Below are 19372 nucleotides of genomic sequence, written 5' to 3'. Positions count from 1 at the left end.
TTTAAACAAAAGACCTTTTATATCTTAAGTATTGTTCAAAGAACCTTTAATTCCCTTTATGTTGGTGTATGATTGATGGGTGTAATATGGGTTAAAGTATAATTTGGCCTTCAGCTCCACTGGGCCATTTTCACTTCCTGAACTTCAGAGTTACATTGTTAAAAAAAAGAGCCGATTACTTTTTTTTTTATACATTTTATATATTTGGTAATTCATTCGTTACACTTTCAAAAGCTGGTATTGTCTAGTCTGTCAAAATTCATTTTCCATATTTTAATAGCTGCTAAGGATAATGTACTTTAGACAACTTCAGGCTGAGTTTTGGAGCACAAGGGAGCAGTCATTTTCGTTAGCAGTGTCCTTAGATCATTTACAATTTCCAAAAGTGCAATATCCAATGAAATGTCAGCCACATTACATCAAAGTAGCATAGATGAATGCCAACATTTTCTCCAAAGTGCATGTTTGTAATGCAAACAACTTCACCTTAAATCATGTCACTCTCTCAAATGTACATAATAACTGGTGAGCGACCCAATGTAACAGCAACCATATTGTACGGCCTAAAGTAACAACAACCATATTTTACGGAGGGAAAGTAACGACAACCATATTTTACGACCTAAGGAATCTTTTATATAAATCTGAAAGCCACACATGCCTTGATGCTTTCCATGAAGTTGCCCTTCCCGTTCTATTCAACATTTCTGAGTAGTCGCTTAGAGATTTTCATGTTTCTGGCAACGGTGGTCAAATATAATGGCGAATCGGCATCATTTAAACAAGAAAAAAACATGAAATGCTTTCATAGCAGGGTGCTTTTTATCAAGCTCAGTTACATTTTTATTTATTTTGGGAAAGGAGGTCGATTAGTGAGAGGGTTTTCGTATTTTATTCTAATCTGTTTTTAGTATATTACGACTCTGTGGTCTTAGACAAAGTAATATAAATGAACAAAAACGAGAAGTTTTGTAAAATTTAGCAAATAATTTATTACCACAGAATACAAAGTGAAAATGTAAATAGAACGTAGGTAGTTTGAATTAAAACCCAAATAATCCAAGAATGTCTAACACAAGTCGTAATGAATCAAGTTCTGAATAAACGTTCGTAGTATTTCAAATAAAACCCATCGCTGTATGTGCTGACGTGCCAATAGTGGCCTCTAGTCTCGAATGTACTAATATACTAATATACTAATGGCCTTAAGAGTAATGGTGTGCCGACATGCTTTTGATGAATCGCAATAATATAATCCAAGAAGTCCTTCTCTGAATTCACCATAATTCAAAGTTCATGTCTCTGTCCAAGAACTTTATTTATGAATTCTTTATATTTCCAGTGAATAAATAATTTGAATAAATAAATTCCAGCCCAAATGAAATAATGAATATAAGAATAAGACTGATTTCTGCTTCAGATGTTATTGCAGGAATAAATAATTTTCCCACTAAAAATCCCTCTACTTGACCTTGGTCATAGTCATCATTTTACAAAATAAAACATTACTTAATGGAAACTTTAATTCTAGAAGATTATGTTACTAAAATTATAAAACAGATTATGGTAAACATCAGGTAGACCCGGTATTGTATGGGGGATTTCCAATAACCATGACCCAGACCCAAATGTTTCCTAATACAAAACTGCATCAGTGTATCCAGTCAGGAACACAGTGAACTTGGTTTTGGACAAAGTCAAGTCCAAAATGCAATATAAAATAAACATAATCGTGGAGGGAAAAAAACTATTAAAAAAAAAAACAATACAAATTAAATGTAATATAACAGGTAACGATGGCCATATTTGATGGCGGATCAGCATTATTTGCATCAACACGAATGGTCTTCATGCCAAGATGCCTTCTATCATATCTTGATCAAATTTTATCAAGCAGCTTTAGAGAAAAAGTTAAAAATGTTTTGTTTTGTTTTTGTTTTTTATTTTTATAAACGGCAGCTACATTTGTTGGCGGACCTGCACGATCATCATTTGTATTAACTTGAAAGACCTTCATGTCAGCAGGCTCTGAGCCAAGTTTAGATTTTAAATGGATCTGGCAATTTATTTATTCATTTACTTTTCATGAAAAGAATAAGCTGAAAATAACCACTGTTCCTTACGCTGGGCCATAACGTAAGCTCACATTACCTTACTGAACCACTCCGGAGGCCTAGTGATTAGAGCATCCGCCTCGGATACGGGAGGTCGCCGGTTCGAACCCCGACTGAGTCATATCAAAGACATAAAAATGGTACTAATAGCTGCCTCGCTTGGCGCTCAGCAATAGGAGGTTAGCGTTAGGACTGGTCGGCCTGGTGTCAAGGTAACATGACTGGTGGGACATAATGCAACATCTCTGCGCCATGATGCCCCAGTGCTAGACATCACTGTAACTGCCACAATGCAGACATCGTAGCGATATGAATGAAAACTTGTTAAAGCTGCATTAAATATCCAAATCACAAACATACGCGCGTGTAAGTAAACTGCAGAATTTTTTTTATGCATATGATTTATTGTCATAGGTTTGGGGAGCAAACTTTGCCCTCACTGTAGAGTCGGTGATTTCATCACTATTACTACCGCAAGAGCACATTTTGAGATAAATAGCAAGTACATAAAACGAGTGAAAACTACATATTTAGTCTTCCCCTATAGCTAGTTCTTACTTTAGAAATATTGCTTTAGAGTACGGACAACTAATTCCATTCCAGTTGACTACATTGTTATTTTGTCAAATTTACTATGCGTTTGCTGTAAAATCGGCAAAACATGCTTACATTTTGTGCGTGACTCTCCCAAGTTTTAATATGAAGAAATTGATATGAAACGCAGTCATTTTTTTATGTCCACTACTAAAACCCAGTCGGTGAAATCTTGCAGTTTCGATGAAGTAGTACATGTGTGGCTACAGTAACAAAATAAACATAGTTTTAGGTTCTAGTCAACTAATGCGTACAATCTACTCATGGTAAAAAGCCCAGTTTTATCAATCTAACCCTTGACACACCTTTTTGTTCCTGCGTTGGAACTGAAACCCCAATGCATTTCTTCATGTTCTGTCCCAGGTATAGTAGACAACGAACTGAGCTGATGAGAAAATGACCCACAATGCCATATGCAGTTGTTAGTTCAGATTTACTGCTTTCGGGAAAGGATGATGCAAATGAAAGATATAGAAATCAGCAGCACATATGCAAATATATAACCGATACCCGATGATTTCAGTAACGTACTCAGACTGTGATTGTTGTCCTCTCTCTCTCTCTCTCTCTCTCTCTCTCTCAATTATTTTATTATGAGTGACTGGTGTCATGTTGAATATGTTATTTATATTATCTAGGGAGGGGGCTAATTTAAGCTGTTAGAACTTGTGCCCAATCCCATTGTGTGTGTGTGTGTGTGTGTGTGTGTGTGTGTGTGTGTGTATATATATATATATATATATATATATATATATATATATATATATATATATATATATATATGTTCAAACTATTTGGATATATGTATATATGTAGGCTTATTCTAAACGAACGGGGGAGGGGCATTATTTTCAGTCAAAAAGAAGTCTTCGTTCTTTTAAATACGATACTGTACGTACCGCCTCCAATAGACTGGTTCCGTAGCTCTGGAAAAACATTAATTGTAAGTGACATTTAAAAAAAAAGGATTATAAAAATTAGCCTCGTTAACACATATCCTACTTCTGAAGAGAATTATGTGGGGAAAAAACACGACTGAACTCACCGATAACACTTCAATTTGTCTAGTGAAACTAATTGAACATTTGAAGCAATGCAGTTTATCCCCCAGCTTAATGTGCGCCATCTTAGCCAGGCTATCCCAGCATTCATCAAGTAGCAACCAATGAAATATGATACAATATTCACCTATGTATTTATCGTATTTAGCTCATACAGTTTTAATTTTGATGAAATTGTTAATTCTTCGAGTAATCAGTTGAAATCTTCCTAACTTATCAGTAGCTGTCTTATTCAAGCACCACTGATTCGCGTGTATCATAATATAGATAATGGAATATAGTATTTGCATTATGAACAAACGTCTGCATGGCGCCTCAATAAAAACAATCTCAATTAAGATTTACGGAGTCTATATCTCGCGTTTCTGTACCAACACAGAACTATAACTATGAAATTTGGCATTTTGTGATTAAATTTCGATAATAATCGACTTTCTTCACAATGACCATTAGGGCGAAATATCATTTAAAAGACGTACGTGCCATTACATGCATCCATTCGGTTATAATTTCATATGCATTTCTTCAATGAGAAGATATGCATGAATGTATGAATTTACGTCTTAAGTACGGGTCATTTAAGGGGTAACGGAAGAATGGAATTCGCTTCCATTCTGGAATAGGGCGGCGTTGTTGGAGGGGGTGCGGGAGGTATACAAGTTACAAGGTAAAAAATATTGTTTCATCTGATAAGACCTGTCTCATGGAAGCTGATCAGTGAATAAAAAAATCCAGTAGATGAGAGTTAACATTTTCTATGACAAATGCATATACTATTATGGAAGACTGAGTCTTCAACATTAGAAAAAAGAATCCAGTCCACATCATCTAATAGATTCACTTTGTATTTTTCAGACAACTTTCTCGAATGAAGACAACACGAAAGTACTCCAGCCACTATTATGAATGTAAATGACAACGACTATATTCATGATCTGCTATGTTTTAACTGCGTGGTGTTTCTGAGGATGGAAAATGGATAATGTTTCATTCAAGTTTACTGTGGAAAAGTACCATATGCTCTTCTTTCTTTTTTTTTAAAATTCTGCTATAAAACATAATCTTTGTAACAAATGGTACTGGTACTCCCAGTGATGGATACGTCACAAGCACCCACAGACGATATTCTTCAAACTCTGGACATTTCTGACTTTACTTCATCATCGATTACACTTGAATGGAAATTGGGAGACAAATCTGCAACTGCCGTTAATGGTTTTCAAGTACATTACCAAAAGGCCGCCAGTACATACATTCAATATGGACCTATGCTCACAGCAACAGCCACCAAGTACATAGTACGAAATCTTGTTGCTGACACGTATTACAAAGTGTGCCTGGTTACGTACAGAAACGCGACAGCTCCTATTCGTGAATGTGTAGATGCTTCAACATCTAACTGGCACCTTCCAGTATCCATAGAAAGCAGCATTGGTGCAGTACTTGCGCTTTCTTTCATCGTAATTATTGTTTTGCTCACACGCTGTAGGCTTCCGATAAAATTAAAGCGCAAACTGAAAAAGGACACGGACCAGTATGACACAATATCCACCAACTATCAAGATGACCAATATGACTTTAGCAACACAACAACACAAGGACACGAGGATGATCTTGTTTCAAATCAGGACGAGAGCGCCGTTCTGGGTGAAACCAAAGAGCAGTCGAAAGGACGTCGTAGTACATGTGAGAGACTATGCAATGGGAATCCAAACCTAGGTTTTTGTAATAACTACGGGAAAAACCGTAAATCTTCCTCTCCGGCAGTCTTTATTACCGAACAGGATAGTCATCATCATGAGTCAAAAGATCGCAAAAGTCATCGAAAATCTTCAATCTTTGCTCAAGATAAACAACATCACCATCACCACCTTTACCATCATTATCCTTTACCTCCCGTTCCATTAAAAGAAAGCGACAAAGCGACTCAAAGAGGACACTGGAAACATTCCCCAACTCAGATACTGTTGTATAAATTCAAGTCAGAGAGGGCAAAACAAGCATTACAATACGAAGCTCCAAATGTATATCCACTGAACGATCCTCCTGCGAATCATATCAACAATCAAAAAGGTGGTGATGAATTTTATTTAACGGACAAACTTGAAGATATCGTCTTTATAGATGACTCTCCGCTGCTAAGCAAGGGCCAAACCTTGGAACTTCAGGCAGAAGGAAAGTCGAACAAAACCTTTCGTAAGACAAGCTTTTCAAGGGAAACTACTCTAGACGATAACTTTGAAACGTGTGACGGTGCTGTAGGGGGTGTACCCGAGAAAAGCAGGCTTGATCCATATACTGAGGCTCAGTACTGGCACGAAATGCATGCAGTAGAAATGGCAGTAAGAGATGGAATTGGCAGTCTACCGGACATGAATAAGACTGATGAGCATGTTGTCTAATTTCTTATCTAATTAATTATCGTCTTCCTGAGATACCTAACTTTTTTCTGCAAATCACATTTCAAGTTAAATTATAATGCATAAATCAAATGAGTTTATCTGGAAAACATATTCACGTTGTGAGTCATTCGTATTATTGCAGTTTTCCACCAACTTAAATCATGTGAATGGACTTTGTTTTTAAAATATGTTCAATACGTACTTTCTTAAGTCAATTTGTCAATTTTAATCAAACATATTTTTACTTCTTAATGAACGCGATAACAGCGGAGAGCCCAGCGCTTCATAATTTCGGATAATGTGGATGAGTAATTCCCGTAAAAATACTTAGTAAAGTGACATCAGCAAATATAGCATTCCAATACGGATCATTACAAGGACACTATGAATATTTCCCCATTCACGCCATGCAAGTCCACTGTGAGAATGATACAATATGTATGTAAACATGTTGGAAAGTGATCATAATAATCATTATGTTTCTTTCCTGTTCATTACCTGTTGAATAATTATTTTGTCGATATTTTTTCTTCAACTTATTGTTTCTATTATAAAAACAACTGTAAAAGTTCGAATGATAAGGTGATCGCTATTATTATTATTATAATTATTAATTATCATTATTATTATTATTATTATTATTATTATTACGCTTTATAACAGGCATGTCCAACTTCCTCCAAGGCACGGACTAGATAAATTAACGGATAAAACTAGGTCACGGACAGTCGGTAGGCCGTATTTTGCTTTAGAATGAAGTGTGGGAACATCGTGGTAGCTTAAGATGTTCCTCCACGTCTGCCTCTTACCAATTTTTTGGCAAATAACACCCAGTGGGAAGTCACGAAACTTTGTGGTCATCATGTAAGTACGATACAAATCCTGCGATATTTATTATTTCATTTAGCTCCCTACCATTTGTCCTATTTCTAAGCAGATGTTATACACCCAGTCATCGCAGGGAGACGATATATATATATATATATATATATATATATATATATATATATATATATATATATATATATATATATATATTCAGGATTATGGCTCTGAATCGCTGACTGGGGAGGTTGGGGTTCAATGCAGCAAAAACAAACAAATAACACGAGGATTTAAGATGGTCAGCCATGGATATTGTTATTATTATTATTATTATTAGCACTTATTGTAACATCATCAAATGTTGAATATACAATAGTTATTTCATTCGAAAAAACATGAATAAGATCACTGCTTAAAAAGCATTCTTAGGCATGACTATGCAGAGTATAAAATGAATTTTTCATAGCTTTTTCACATCCTGTGCAACTATTAGCAACGGTTATTTTTCTTCTCCGAACAGCACAAATTATGCCTAGGTTGAAGTTCAGGATGTGGAGTTGCATACGCTAGAAATCAAAAGAAACTAAACTGTTATGACGCATAAGATATGGAACATTTAACAACCAAAACTGAAAACAAGTGAGTTGCTACTCTTAATGATGAATGAACGTCTGACACCATTAATAGTTCTGCCTGAAATATGTGACTGTAACTCTGCGTACAAGGGAGGAAATGAAGCTAAATAGAAAAGTTTAACCAGGATCCTTACACAAACAACGACAATGACAAGAACTTGAAGGAGGGAGACAGAATAATATCTGGAGCCTATGCTTTACAGCTGAAACATAAACTTCGATTAATCCAAGTCTCCCAGCCATACAATACAGAATTACAGGGATTCCAGTGGGCATTTGGTTTCAAAACTATTTTTGGAAAAATATGGGAATACATGGCAATCATAAAACAAGAGGCGCAAATGGGATTGGCGTCACTATTCTGGCTAATAGATGTCTAACGGGCAAATTAAAAAAAATTAGAAGGATGGCTGCAAGATGAGAAAATGTTCCAAATAAGCTTCTGAAGAACGAGAACTTTTCAGAGTCATTAGCTTAAACAATTCCATATAATTTGATTTAGCGGTTGTGATTCTGACGCTTAGAACAATAATATAGTTATTTCCAAATGGGTTTCTTTTTTTAATAATAAATTTGAAGAATATGACGTGAATTAAGAGTTCGTGATTTCCAAAGGGAAATCAGTAGCTGTTACCTCGCAAATATTCATGCCAATTTAACGTGTGGGTGTAAATGAAGATGAGACATTAACCAAACATCTGAGTGGCCTCCCTTGATAATTATATTTTCTCTTACCTGTCCATAACTATAAGCTATGGCTTGAAGTCATGAATTGTTTATCAGACTATGTGTTTGTAATTAAAAACGTAAACTTTGATTCATTCGATAGCAAAATTCCATGATAGGAATAATATATGTTTTGTCCTTTTCTCAGTCTACAGATTCACAAATCTAATGAAGAATAAATTACAAATTATTCAATCAAAGCCACAGGTTCAGTTGTTGTTGTTGTTGTTGTCGGGTTTAACGCCATTTTTCAGCACATGATAGGCTATCCATGGCGGCCAGTATTAATGGTGGAGGAAGAACCCAAGAAAACCCCGGAAAAATATACCGACCGACAAGAAGCTACTGGCAAGCTTTCTCGCATACCCACATTGGCCGAATCCGAGACTCGAACCCACGCAGACAGAGGTGAGATGGCAGTGATCCGTAACGGAGAGCGCTTTAGACCACCCGGCCACTCGGGGCCCCACACAGATTCAGTGCATGCAAACAATTCTACGGTTTCATTTACAATCCGTTACTTCCGCTAGAACCAATAAATTTACAAAGGGTAACATGCTAAATGATAACACTAACTTTTTTTAAACTAGGATTCTCTCTCTCTCTCTCTCTCTCTCTCTCTCTCTCAGTCAGAAGTAACACTAAATTATCTATTTTCTCACCTGTGTGCGATTTTGGTAAACTCTGTAATGATCACATTTTCAAAGTAACAATTTCCAAAGAAAATATGTTGTCATTTAACGAAAGTATTTTTTATTGTTCTCAGCTATCTCCGTATTATGATATTATATTGTGTATATGTATATACAGTTTTTATCCTATCTTTTCATCAAAAATAACGACAAATAGCTATTCGTTATGCCAGTGAACTGCCTGTTTTCCTGCTACTTGTGGCTCACGGGTCCTGAATAAAACAGGTTAGATTTTATATATTTTTCTAAGTATGCAAAACTGTTGAAAAATTTGGCGACAGATATTTTGCTGGCAAAATTCATCCAATAAAGTAATAACTGATAGAAATCAACAATGGACAGGTTACATGTTTGCGAGCTGAATATCCTTTGACATTCTTACTGATTTTATGAAGTTTGCTTACTTTAATAGACTCGCATAAAACACTGGTCTCCAAAAACATAATTAAGAGATAATTATTTTTTGTACATTCTGTTAATGAGAAGTCTTCCAAATCGGCGACATGGTTACGTTTACTATAAGCTACAAGAGTCACCTTTAATATGACATATTGACCTATTAGTGATGTAACTGTGCATTCGATATTTCAGTGCCTTTACATGTACAACTTATTAGGACGATATTTTAGGAAACAAGCCATTTCCTGTCGTAAACTCTACATGAATTACATTTTAAATAATTTATTCAAAAAATGGAATGAATAAAATCAGTAGTTTCAATTGAGTAAAATATGTTAAGGTCTTCGTCCTCCGATTTCTTAGAATAGCAGAAACCTTCATTTCTTTATTTCATTAATAATCTCCTTCAAACCACAATCTTAAAAGTATTCTTTTAAAATAACAGTTTACTTTAAATACGTCAACAGTGTGTGTGTGTGTGTGTGTGTGTGTGTGTGTGTGTGTGTATGTATGTCCCATATCTTTTAAGGTACATAATTCACATTTTCTTTCAGAAATATCCAGATCCAGTTTCAACGGAATACGTACGATCTATACCAGGGGTGCACAACCCGTGGCCCGCGGATCCGGCAAATTAAAACAACACAAAACTGGCCGGTGAACAGTATTTATATTAAAGAAACGAGTGTTTGCGGTCCTCGAGTGGTCTTAGAAAATGCAATCTGACCCTCGGCCGAAAAAGGTTGTGCACCCCTGATCTATACAGATCTTTGTTAAAAGTATTCTTTACTTTTTGTAGTATACGTTTCAAGAAAGAGTTAACACGCTAAAGTTATTCTTTACTTTCTGTAGAATATGTGTTAAAAAGGGTTGAAAATCAATAAAAAAAAATTAAAAGTCTTGTAAAGGAATCAAAAACAGTAGAATGTGTGTGCATGTGTATGCGTGTGCTCACTTTCTCGCATACACCTAAACAAGTATTTCTCTAACAGAGAAAATAGCAGACTTGTTTCTAATTACTAGACTAGAAGCGGTTTAAATGGCGCATGCATCCCCAAGTCCGTCCGCGTTTGCGTCTCGTCCATGTTTACAATGTCGGACAAGCGTTTCAGTCATGAAAACCTTATAACAATAAAGTATATACTGCTACATGAAGTAAAATTTTGATTCAACTTATGTCGACTGTTTCCATCATCGCCGCTTGTGAAACACAGAAAATGAGTGTTAAGAATTTTGCCTAAAGCTTTCAAAATGTAATGCTATTATATAAAAACAAAGAGAAAAATGTGTTTAATCCATGACCTGGAAACTGAAAATTATGACATCAAACGGTTACTAGCTTTTATCTCGCAACGCGCATTAATGGATTTGACAGACCTAACTTTTACATACTTCCGTTATTCTTTATACGCACTATTTACAGCCAATTCAATCACGTATTAGGAAATGGAAAATAGAAGATAATAATATGTGAAAATAATATTAGCTTCAGCATTTGTTTATACAAAGGTGTAAGTATTTTGAAATAATTGTAAAACTTGCTAACCAAGAAATGAGGTCTAGGCATATTCATTGAAACAACGATCAAAACGATTTATATATAGACGCAGTTGAGTCTAGTGCAATGTTTTTAAGCGTTAGCGTGAGATTTAAAAAAAAATTTTAAAAAATTGCATCGTATCTGAAAAACGTTTCTTTCCAGATACATTTTCTTTCCCCACTGCTTCGAAATTGTATGCAGACAGAATCATAGTTTACAGCGCGAGTGAAACCAGGCCTTATGTTGAGCAATCTAATAAATTTTATTAAAACCGTCCCTAAGGGTATCGCAGACTATATTTCATCAAATATTAATGTGATATAATTGTTCAAGTGTAAAAATAGAACAGCCTAAAGGACAAAGACGGAGATTACATTTGCTCAGGACTGTTAATTTATACCGAGGGGACAAATCTGGTTCAAATTAAGACAATATCTTATAACTGTTATAACCCTTAAGAGAAGTAATAAATTCATCTGTGACCATCATGATAGTAAAATAAACCTCAAAACCTTCATTTCCGCAAAGGTTATGCTGAACACCTATTGGAGGTAAATAATAATAAATAAATAAATAAATAAATAAATATACATATATATATATATATATATATATATATATATATATATATATATATATATATATATATATATATATATATATATATATATATATATATATATAATACCAAAATCAATTGTTAAAGGTTATGATAGTTTAGGCAACAGCACGCTGAATTGTTCAGTATGATAGCATATCCTTGGTGAGTATTACTCCAACATGCAAAAAACAATCAAACCTGACACTAATGGAAAATGATGCCAATCTTACTAGATGGATATATTAAACATTTACTGAATATGTAGAATCAATAGCTACAACTTCTCTGAAGTGTTAGACACAGATGGGACTAGAATCTCGGGGTCTAAAACTCTACTGAAGCAAACGTACCGTGGAAAGTATATTATGCGCCTACTCAGTATTTAATACTACTAAATGTCGGCGCTAAAAAAAAAGTCAGTTTTATAGGTGGTCGAGGGGCAGAACTGTTTGCTAACCTACTGATATAAACAACAGATTCGTTCTGGAATAATGGCAAATAATGTTATGATTTTGTGCTTAAGAAAATGGTGTACATAACAATCTGTCATGCTGAAATCAACGGTAATTTTTCCATTACACTGACCTCAATCTTTAACCTGTGTTGTCCATCACCTTTAACTTTCTTCCCTGGCATCAGCGAACATATCCAGCAAACACTCGACCACTTAACCCTAAAATGGTGTACGTTACAATATATCATGCTGAAATCAACGGTCCTATTTGGATTACACTGACCTCGACCTTTAACTTTCTTCCCTGGCATCAGCAAATATATCCAATGAGTTTGGTGCTGTTATATATTGTATAATAAAGCTGTATTATACAGAATGGATTCTCCTATTTGCGTCACAGAACCCTCGACCATTTGACCCTAAAATCAATATTTTCTTTTTTGCCCCATAAACATGGAATCTGCAACAATTAATGTGTGTGAATACCATTTTGACCTTATCTGATTCGCTATGACCTTGACCTTTAATCTATACACCAAAAACAAATAGTGCCATTATTACCCCAAGCGCAAGCAATCAACATAGTTTAGCTGAGCTATCTCACATAGATCTAAACGAGTTATCGGGAAACACATGTTCTTTAAGTCATACTTACCTTGATATTTGATCTTTTGACTCCAACATCGACAATTTTTCCCTGACCTTAAGTACTCAACGAAGTCTCGCGAAGGATAGTGGTCTAGAAAGTTGAGGAAATTAAAAAAAAAAAAAGACAGAAAGGCGAGGAACGTCATTTTGTGATACGTTGTTTTACGGTTGGCAGAAAAGATCACAACACATAATGGCCGAAATACTCGAAACCAAAATAAAATCTCGACCTCAACCTTAAAATGATGGATAGAAACAAGTGTACTAAATTTTGTGTCGATTCATCAAATGTTAAGCGGAAATAAAATGAGCGCTGTATATATGCTTACAGAGGAGTGGACAAAAAGGGATAACGCAGGAACATGAACAGCTGTAATCGTCTGGTGGTACTTTTGAATTTTTACGAGATGCACATCTTGGTTTCTATCTGTGTTATTGAAATTTGTCCAGATTTTGGATTCCTGTGCAGGATATACCGGAATGAAAGATGTCTTTATAAAAAAATTCCATTATTTAGAACTAAGACTATCAAATATAGATATGCATGTTTTCGCAATGTTTGGGGTTTATTTTAATTATCTAGTTTAGTGTACGGAATTTCTAACTCATTACACAAATGCAATAAAGAGACCAGCATAATGCACCAAAGCATGAATGATATCTTGCCTTCCCATTTTGCAGCAGTCCATTTCATTGCCATTTCATCGACAGTTATAGGAGTATCTAGTCATATCCTTGTAATTTCTTTTTATGTGAGACCAACCAACAAAGCGCATTATGTTGTCTTCTATAGCAACGGTTTGGTTGTTAATAGAGACAAATACTAACAAAAGCATATATATATATATATATATATATATATATATATATATATATATATATATATATATATATATATGTGTGTGTGTGTGTGTGTGTGTGTGTGTGTGTGCGTGTGTGAGACAGAGAGAGGTTAAACGTAAACCTGTTGATATGAAAAATGGGTTTTATTGGGGAAAAAAGATTATTAATTTATTACCATGGTTACCCCACCGGCGGAGTTTTTCAAAAGTTTGGGATTTTTCACTGAATGTGTGGATTTCTATCGGACTTGAGATGATGTTGCGGACTCTCCTAAATATTCTGCAATCTGTGAAATTTCGGTATACTTTAATGAATGTGTATTAGCTTTCGCGAATGAAAACAAAGATATATGTCAAATATTGGTAAAGCATGAAATACATCTAGAGTACGATACTAAAGTGCATACTGATAATGGCAAAGTGTGTGTATAGTAAAATCATCTTGGAAAATATAAACTTGAGTCACCTTTCCTAAAAAAACAGGAGGCTTGATAACAGTAAATGTTATCTTTCATACCAAGGGTGGGCAAAATACGACCCGCGGACCGGATTTGGTCTATGACCTGGTTTTATCCGTCAATTTACATCATTAAGCATTACTTTAAAAATCACTTATCTGGCCCGCACCCAGGAAGAAGTCGCCCATTCCTGTTTTAGACGGCAGATGCACTGATGAATGGGGGTGGAAAGTAGTAAAAGTTTGTGAATGTGTTTTAAAGTTATGTGACCGAAAGTAATCCCTGTGTAAATGAAAAAATTTCAAACAATTTCTTGACGTTATTTTCGTAGTTATGGGCTTAATGTCATCCCTTAGTACATGATAGGCTAAACATGGCGACTAGTATATTTGGTCGATGAAGAGCCAAAGACTCAGCAACAGGCCCGACCCTAGGCAAGGCGAACGAGGCAACCGCCTTGGGCCCTGCGCTAACTCGCAATGCAATTTTGTTGTGCTTGGGGCCTCGTGCTCACGACTTGCTGCCTTGGGCCCCGCATGCTGCCTTGGCCCCGCACATCCTAAGGCCGGGCCAGCTCACCGATCCACGGGATGCAACTGGCAAGCTTATTCACATACCTACAATGGTCGAGCCTGCGACTCGAACCTACCCGGACATAGATGAATGTCAATGATCTGTAAAGACGGTTGCTTTAGAAGACTTGGCCACCCGGGATCCCATTTCTTGGTTGCATTAAATACAATAAACTATTAAGTACATGCAATAAGTCAGGAAAATACTTGCACTTCAAGCATTTCTTTCTAGTATGTTTTCTATATGGAAAATAAAACACAAGTCTGGAACATTTCTGACGATTTTTCAAGACATTTCCCACAAAATAAACACACCATATATTAAACCTAAAAAGTTTCAACAAAATCCTCCAGTGGATGGAGGATGAAAAGCAGTGATAAACTGAATCCTCAAAATATCCCAATTTTTCATGAATTTTCCAGGAACACTGACAAGCGAAAAAAGTATATATAAAAAAAAACATTGCGCATCTGCACCAGCCATACATCTAGCAGTGAATATTTTCAATAAAATTCTCTAACGTGTACGGGACGATATGAGAAACTAAATTCCTCACATAACCATTGGATTTTAACATTTTAAAACAAAGTCATATTAATGACATCATATTAATGACATCATATTCATATCATAATGTAATGATCACATCAATTTGAGCAGCACAATAACAGTTTATTTTACAAACGCGGACTACCTTAATATGCTGGTAAATTATGGTATAAAACAAATCTGCTGGCAATTGTAATACCTAATGGTAATGATAGTATAAAACAAATCTGCTAGTGGTACTTATGCCTAAAGGTAAATAATGTATTAAACAAATCTGATGGTAATACGAATACCAAAAGGTACATATAGAATAAAACAAATTTGCTGGTAATTGCAATACTTTAAGGTAAATACAGCATCTAAAAAATATGTTGGTAATTGCAATAAGAAACAGTAAATACAGTATAAAACAAATCTGTTGGTAACTGCATTAAGAAAAGGTAAATACAGTACAAAATAAATCTGTTGGTAACTGCATCAAGAAAAGTTAAATACAGTATAAAACAAATCTGCTGGCAATTGTAATACCTAATGGTAATGATAGTATAAAACAAATCTGCTAGTGGTACTTATGCCTAAAGGTAAATAATGTATTAAACAAATCTGATGGTAATACGAATACCAAAAGGTACAAATAGAATAAAACAAATTTGCTGGTAATTGCAATACTTTAAGGTAAATACAGCATTTAAAAAATCTGTTGGTAATTGCAATAAGAAACAGTAAATACAGTATTAAAAAAATATGTTGGTAATTGCATTAAGAAAAGTTAAATACAAGTAGTAAATGGGGGCACCCTAGCGTCAAGGGGAATTAGCATTACAAGACCCCTTGGGCAACTCTAGCGTCAAGGGAAAATTAACATGGAGAAAAATCGTGGGTCAGATTAGCGTCAAGGGAAATTAACATGGAGAAAAATCGTGGGTCACTCTAGCGACAAGGGGAATTTAACATGGAACTATAGTGTGGGTCTGTCTAGCGACAAGGGGAAATTAACATGGGAATAGAGTTTGGGTTTGTCTAGGGACAAGGGGAATTGAATATGGGATTTTTTTTTTTTAAATTTAAATTTAAATTTAAATTTTAAAAAAGGGGTAGGCAATGGAAAGGCTATCTCTTTTCGAGAAATATGGCTGGCCCTGAAAAGGGCCTTTGGGTTTATGTTAATATTAATATTAACATAGATGGCATCTGTCACATCTTCTTCTTCTTCTTCTTAAACTCCTTCTAACTGCCGGTCCATACACAAGTACCCTCTTGAGACATCCTTGTCTTTCTATGTAAACTCTCCTCATCCATTGACTAGTATCTGTCCTATCAACAACAGTCCACTTGGACCTGACATACATGAGCATGTCCGTCCTAAACATCATGGAAGACACAAGGGTGGATGACTCAATGAGCGGGTACAAACACAAACACACAAACACAAACACACAAACACATACGCTAAGAAACAATAAACAAATCCATAATCTACTATCCACACAATCGTACGTGAGCGGTTACAAAACCCAAACTATACTCTCCACATACGCTAAGAAACAATAAACAAACCCATAATCTACTATCCACACAATCGTACGTGAGCGGTTACAAAACCCAAACTATACTCTCCACATACGCTAAGAAACAATAAACAAACCCATAATCTACTATCCACACAATCGTACGTGAGCGGGTACAAACACAAACACACAAACACAAACACACAAACACATACGCTAAGAAACAATAAACAAATCCATAATCTACTATCCAAACAATCGTACGTGAGCGGTTACAAAACCCAAACTATACTCTTCACATACGCTAAGAAACACTAAACAAAATCCATAATCTAATATCCATACAATCGTACGTGAGCGCTTACAAAACCCAAACTATACTCTCCACATACGCTAAGAAACAATAAAGAAACCCATAACCTACTATTCACACAAACATACCTTAGCTCTTACAAGCACCAACACACAAACACATACCCTCACACTATCTTAAAAAAGAGTTAGTGTTTATATTCACACTACTCTACCTACACATTGGCAAATTGATGGTTATTTCTTTTCTAGAGTATTGGGTAGCCCTGAAAAGGGCTGTTTTTTTTTGTTTGCTATGGCATTCTTTTTAGTTTCTAAGAATGCGATGTCCTCTGATGATAGACTTTCTGGCGATAGGTCTGCTTCTTCGGAAAGAGAAGAAGAACTCTTTGGTGTCGATACGACAATCGACAAAGCCTCTGTCAGCTTCAGGTTGCTGCTGCTGCTCTTGTTGTTGTTGTTGCTGCTGTCTCTGAAGTCTGTACTTCTCTGTCCATTCTTCTTTTTCCCTGTTCATTTCTTCTCTGAAGAGCTCTTCTATCAGGTCTTCAGTGATTTTTAACATTCTCACATTCTCTATTTCTTCTGGCTTCGGTATCAGACTGTGTCTGACCCTATGCAAATTCACGTAGGCTTCGTTGAGTTTAGCTAGTTTGGAGCACATCTTCTTAGGAGGATGAGTCGACAATGGATGGTTAGACTGGAAACAACCCGGTTCTTAAAGTCAAAGCGCGGACGTGAAGGAAAACATCCCCCACACGGTTTTTGAGTCGCAACGTTTAGTGAGTGTCATGAGAGGGATAGTAAGAAATGAAAGAGCATCAATCCAACATTCTTATAGCTAAACAAAAGACAAAGGCATTTTTTTCAAAACACAACATTTTTTATTCAAAAATCACTTAACACTAAACAACAACTCTAACATTTTTAACAATAATCCAACAATATAACATCAAACAATTTTTTCAAAACACAACATTTTTTATTCAAAAATCACTTAACACTAAACAACAACAACTCTAACATTTTTTACAACAATGCAACACTAAAAGTTTCTCCACTAGGTAAAGAGGGATAACAGTCTTCCATGGTTTCTAGTAATCTAGGATGACTTCTCTCAAACTGTTGATTTCTATGGTATTATCGAATTCTGCATACAGGATGACGTTCACCGTTTCATCAGGGTCTTGGTCTTTAAACTGAATTTCCACACGAATCTGGCCGGATTTTATAGGGTGGAAATGTCCCTCGTCGCTGCCTTGGTCTGGAGTGAAATCGAAAGCCCACAAAGCGTAGCCTCCTGCATAATCCTCGTACGTAATACCGTGACTGGTATTGGTTCCTAACTGTCCGGTGGCTTCGTACAAGGACAAGTACGATCTCAAGTAATTCTTCTTTTTAAAGTCAGGTTCGAAAGGTCGGGTACACAAGGTCTTGCCATCGCGACTGACTTCGATTTTGGACACGCCAAAGTGTTGAAAGTAGAAAGGATTTTTTTCGGCAGCTCCGTTGAAGGCTGTATTCTCGACGATACCAACGATCAAACGTTTGGGTAACTGTCCTTGGAACAGATGATCTTCGATCATGGATCGCTGTCCCTTGGGAATGGTGAAGGTTTTCACTTCCACGCGTCGTATGGGATACTTGGCAGTCGTTCTGCTCAACGAATAAACTGATGTCGTTTCCCACTTTAGGTAACACTTCCACACGGCGTACGTAGAGTCTGGCTTCTAGGATTTTGGTTTTGTAACCGTCACTATCAGCCATCAAATGGAAAGCGGCACTGCTACGATTCAGTCTCAGGCGGACATCCACCCCGTTCAGCAAATACTTTTCTTGCAACCACATGTCCAAATGCAAACGATCCATCAGTTCTAAACTTGTGTCGGCTCCCGTGATTCTCTTTCTTCGTTCTACAAATCCATCATTGTTGTCTTTCTTTTCATCAGTTTCCAATATTTCAAACTTGGTAGGTTCGTCAGCTTCCCATACCACACAGGCATTGAGATGAGTGTTCTTGGCATCTATTCCGTACGTCAAGAGATTTTCCAGGTAGGCACGATAAGGGTAAGTATCCATGCTGCTACTGACCAGTTTGTTATTCAAGTACAAGTCCACTCCACTGAACAAGGAATGCATGAAATTGTTGACGGGAGCTACTGCTTCATCGTCTATAGCACCTCCAGTCTTATCTAGAATTTTGACTTTCAGGTACAAGTAACTGCTATTCAGATCGATGTAATCTTCGGGCTGTCCTTTGATTTCAAACTCGATGAGAGCGGAATCGGTCAGTGAGGAGACGGGGTGAAATTCCACCCACTGGGATTCTTGCATCGTCATCATCGTGGGGGGCATGGCAAACAGATCCAGTTCCGTCTTGGAACAAGCGCAAGATTCTCGGTGCATCTTTTTTTTTGTCTCTTTTATCAATAATCGAAA

General features: G+C 36.1%; 2 protein-coding genes across 3 annotated transcripts in view; one reads left to right on the top strand and one right to left on the bottom strand.

The window, feature by feature from the left end:
• LOC149776372 (uncharacterized) overlaps positions 1–6694 on the top strand; it is a 37316-nt gene extending 30622 nt beyond the window's left edge. Inside the window, exon 2 of the mRNA XM_089940746.1 lies at positions 4625–6694. Within this exon, the coding sequence (XP_089796872.1) occupies positions 4843–6171 (1329 nt within the window). The 5' untranslated portion in view covers positions 4625–4842 and the 3' untranslated portion in view covers positions 6172–6694. The remainder of the gene's footprint in view (positions 1–4624) is intronic.
• Positions 1–19372, bottom strand: part of LOC149776371 (UPF0415 protein C7orf25-like) — a 117984-nt gene that overhangs the window by 68317 nt on the left and 30295 nt on the right. The gene's annotated exons all lie outside the window — the stretch shown is intronic.

The sequence above is a fragment of the Sinohyriopsis cumingii genome, chromosome 18 (assembly GCF_028554795.1).
Source record: "Sinohyriopsis cumingii isolate HCF-2022 chromosome 18, ASM2855479v2, whole genome shotgun sequence".
NCBI classification, from domain to species: domain Eukaryota; kingdom Metazoa; phylum Mollusca; class Bivalvia; order Unionida; family Unionidae; genus Sinohyriopsis; species Sinohyriopsis cumingii.
Note: the sequence above shows the minus strand (reverse complement) of the source record. Positions and strands in the feature narration are given on the sequence as shown.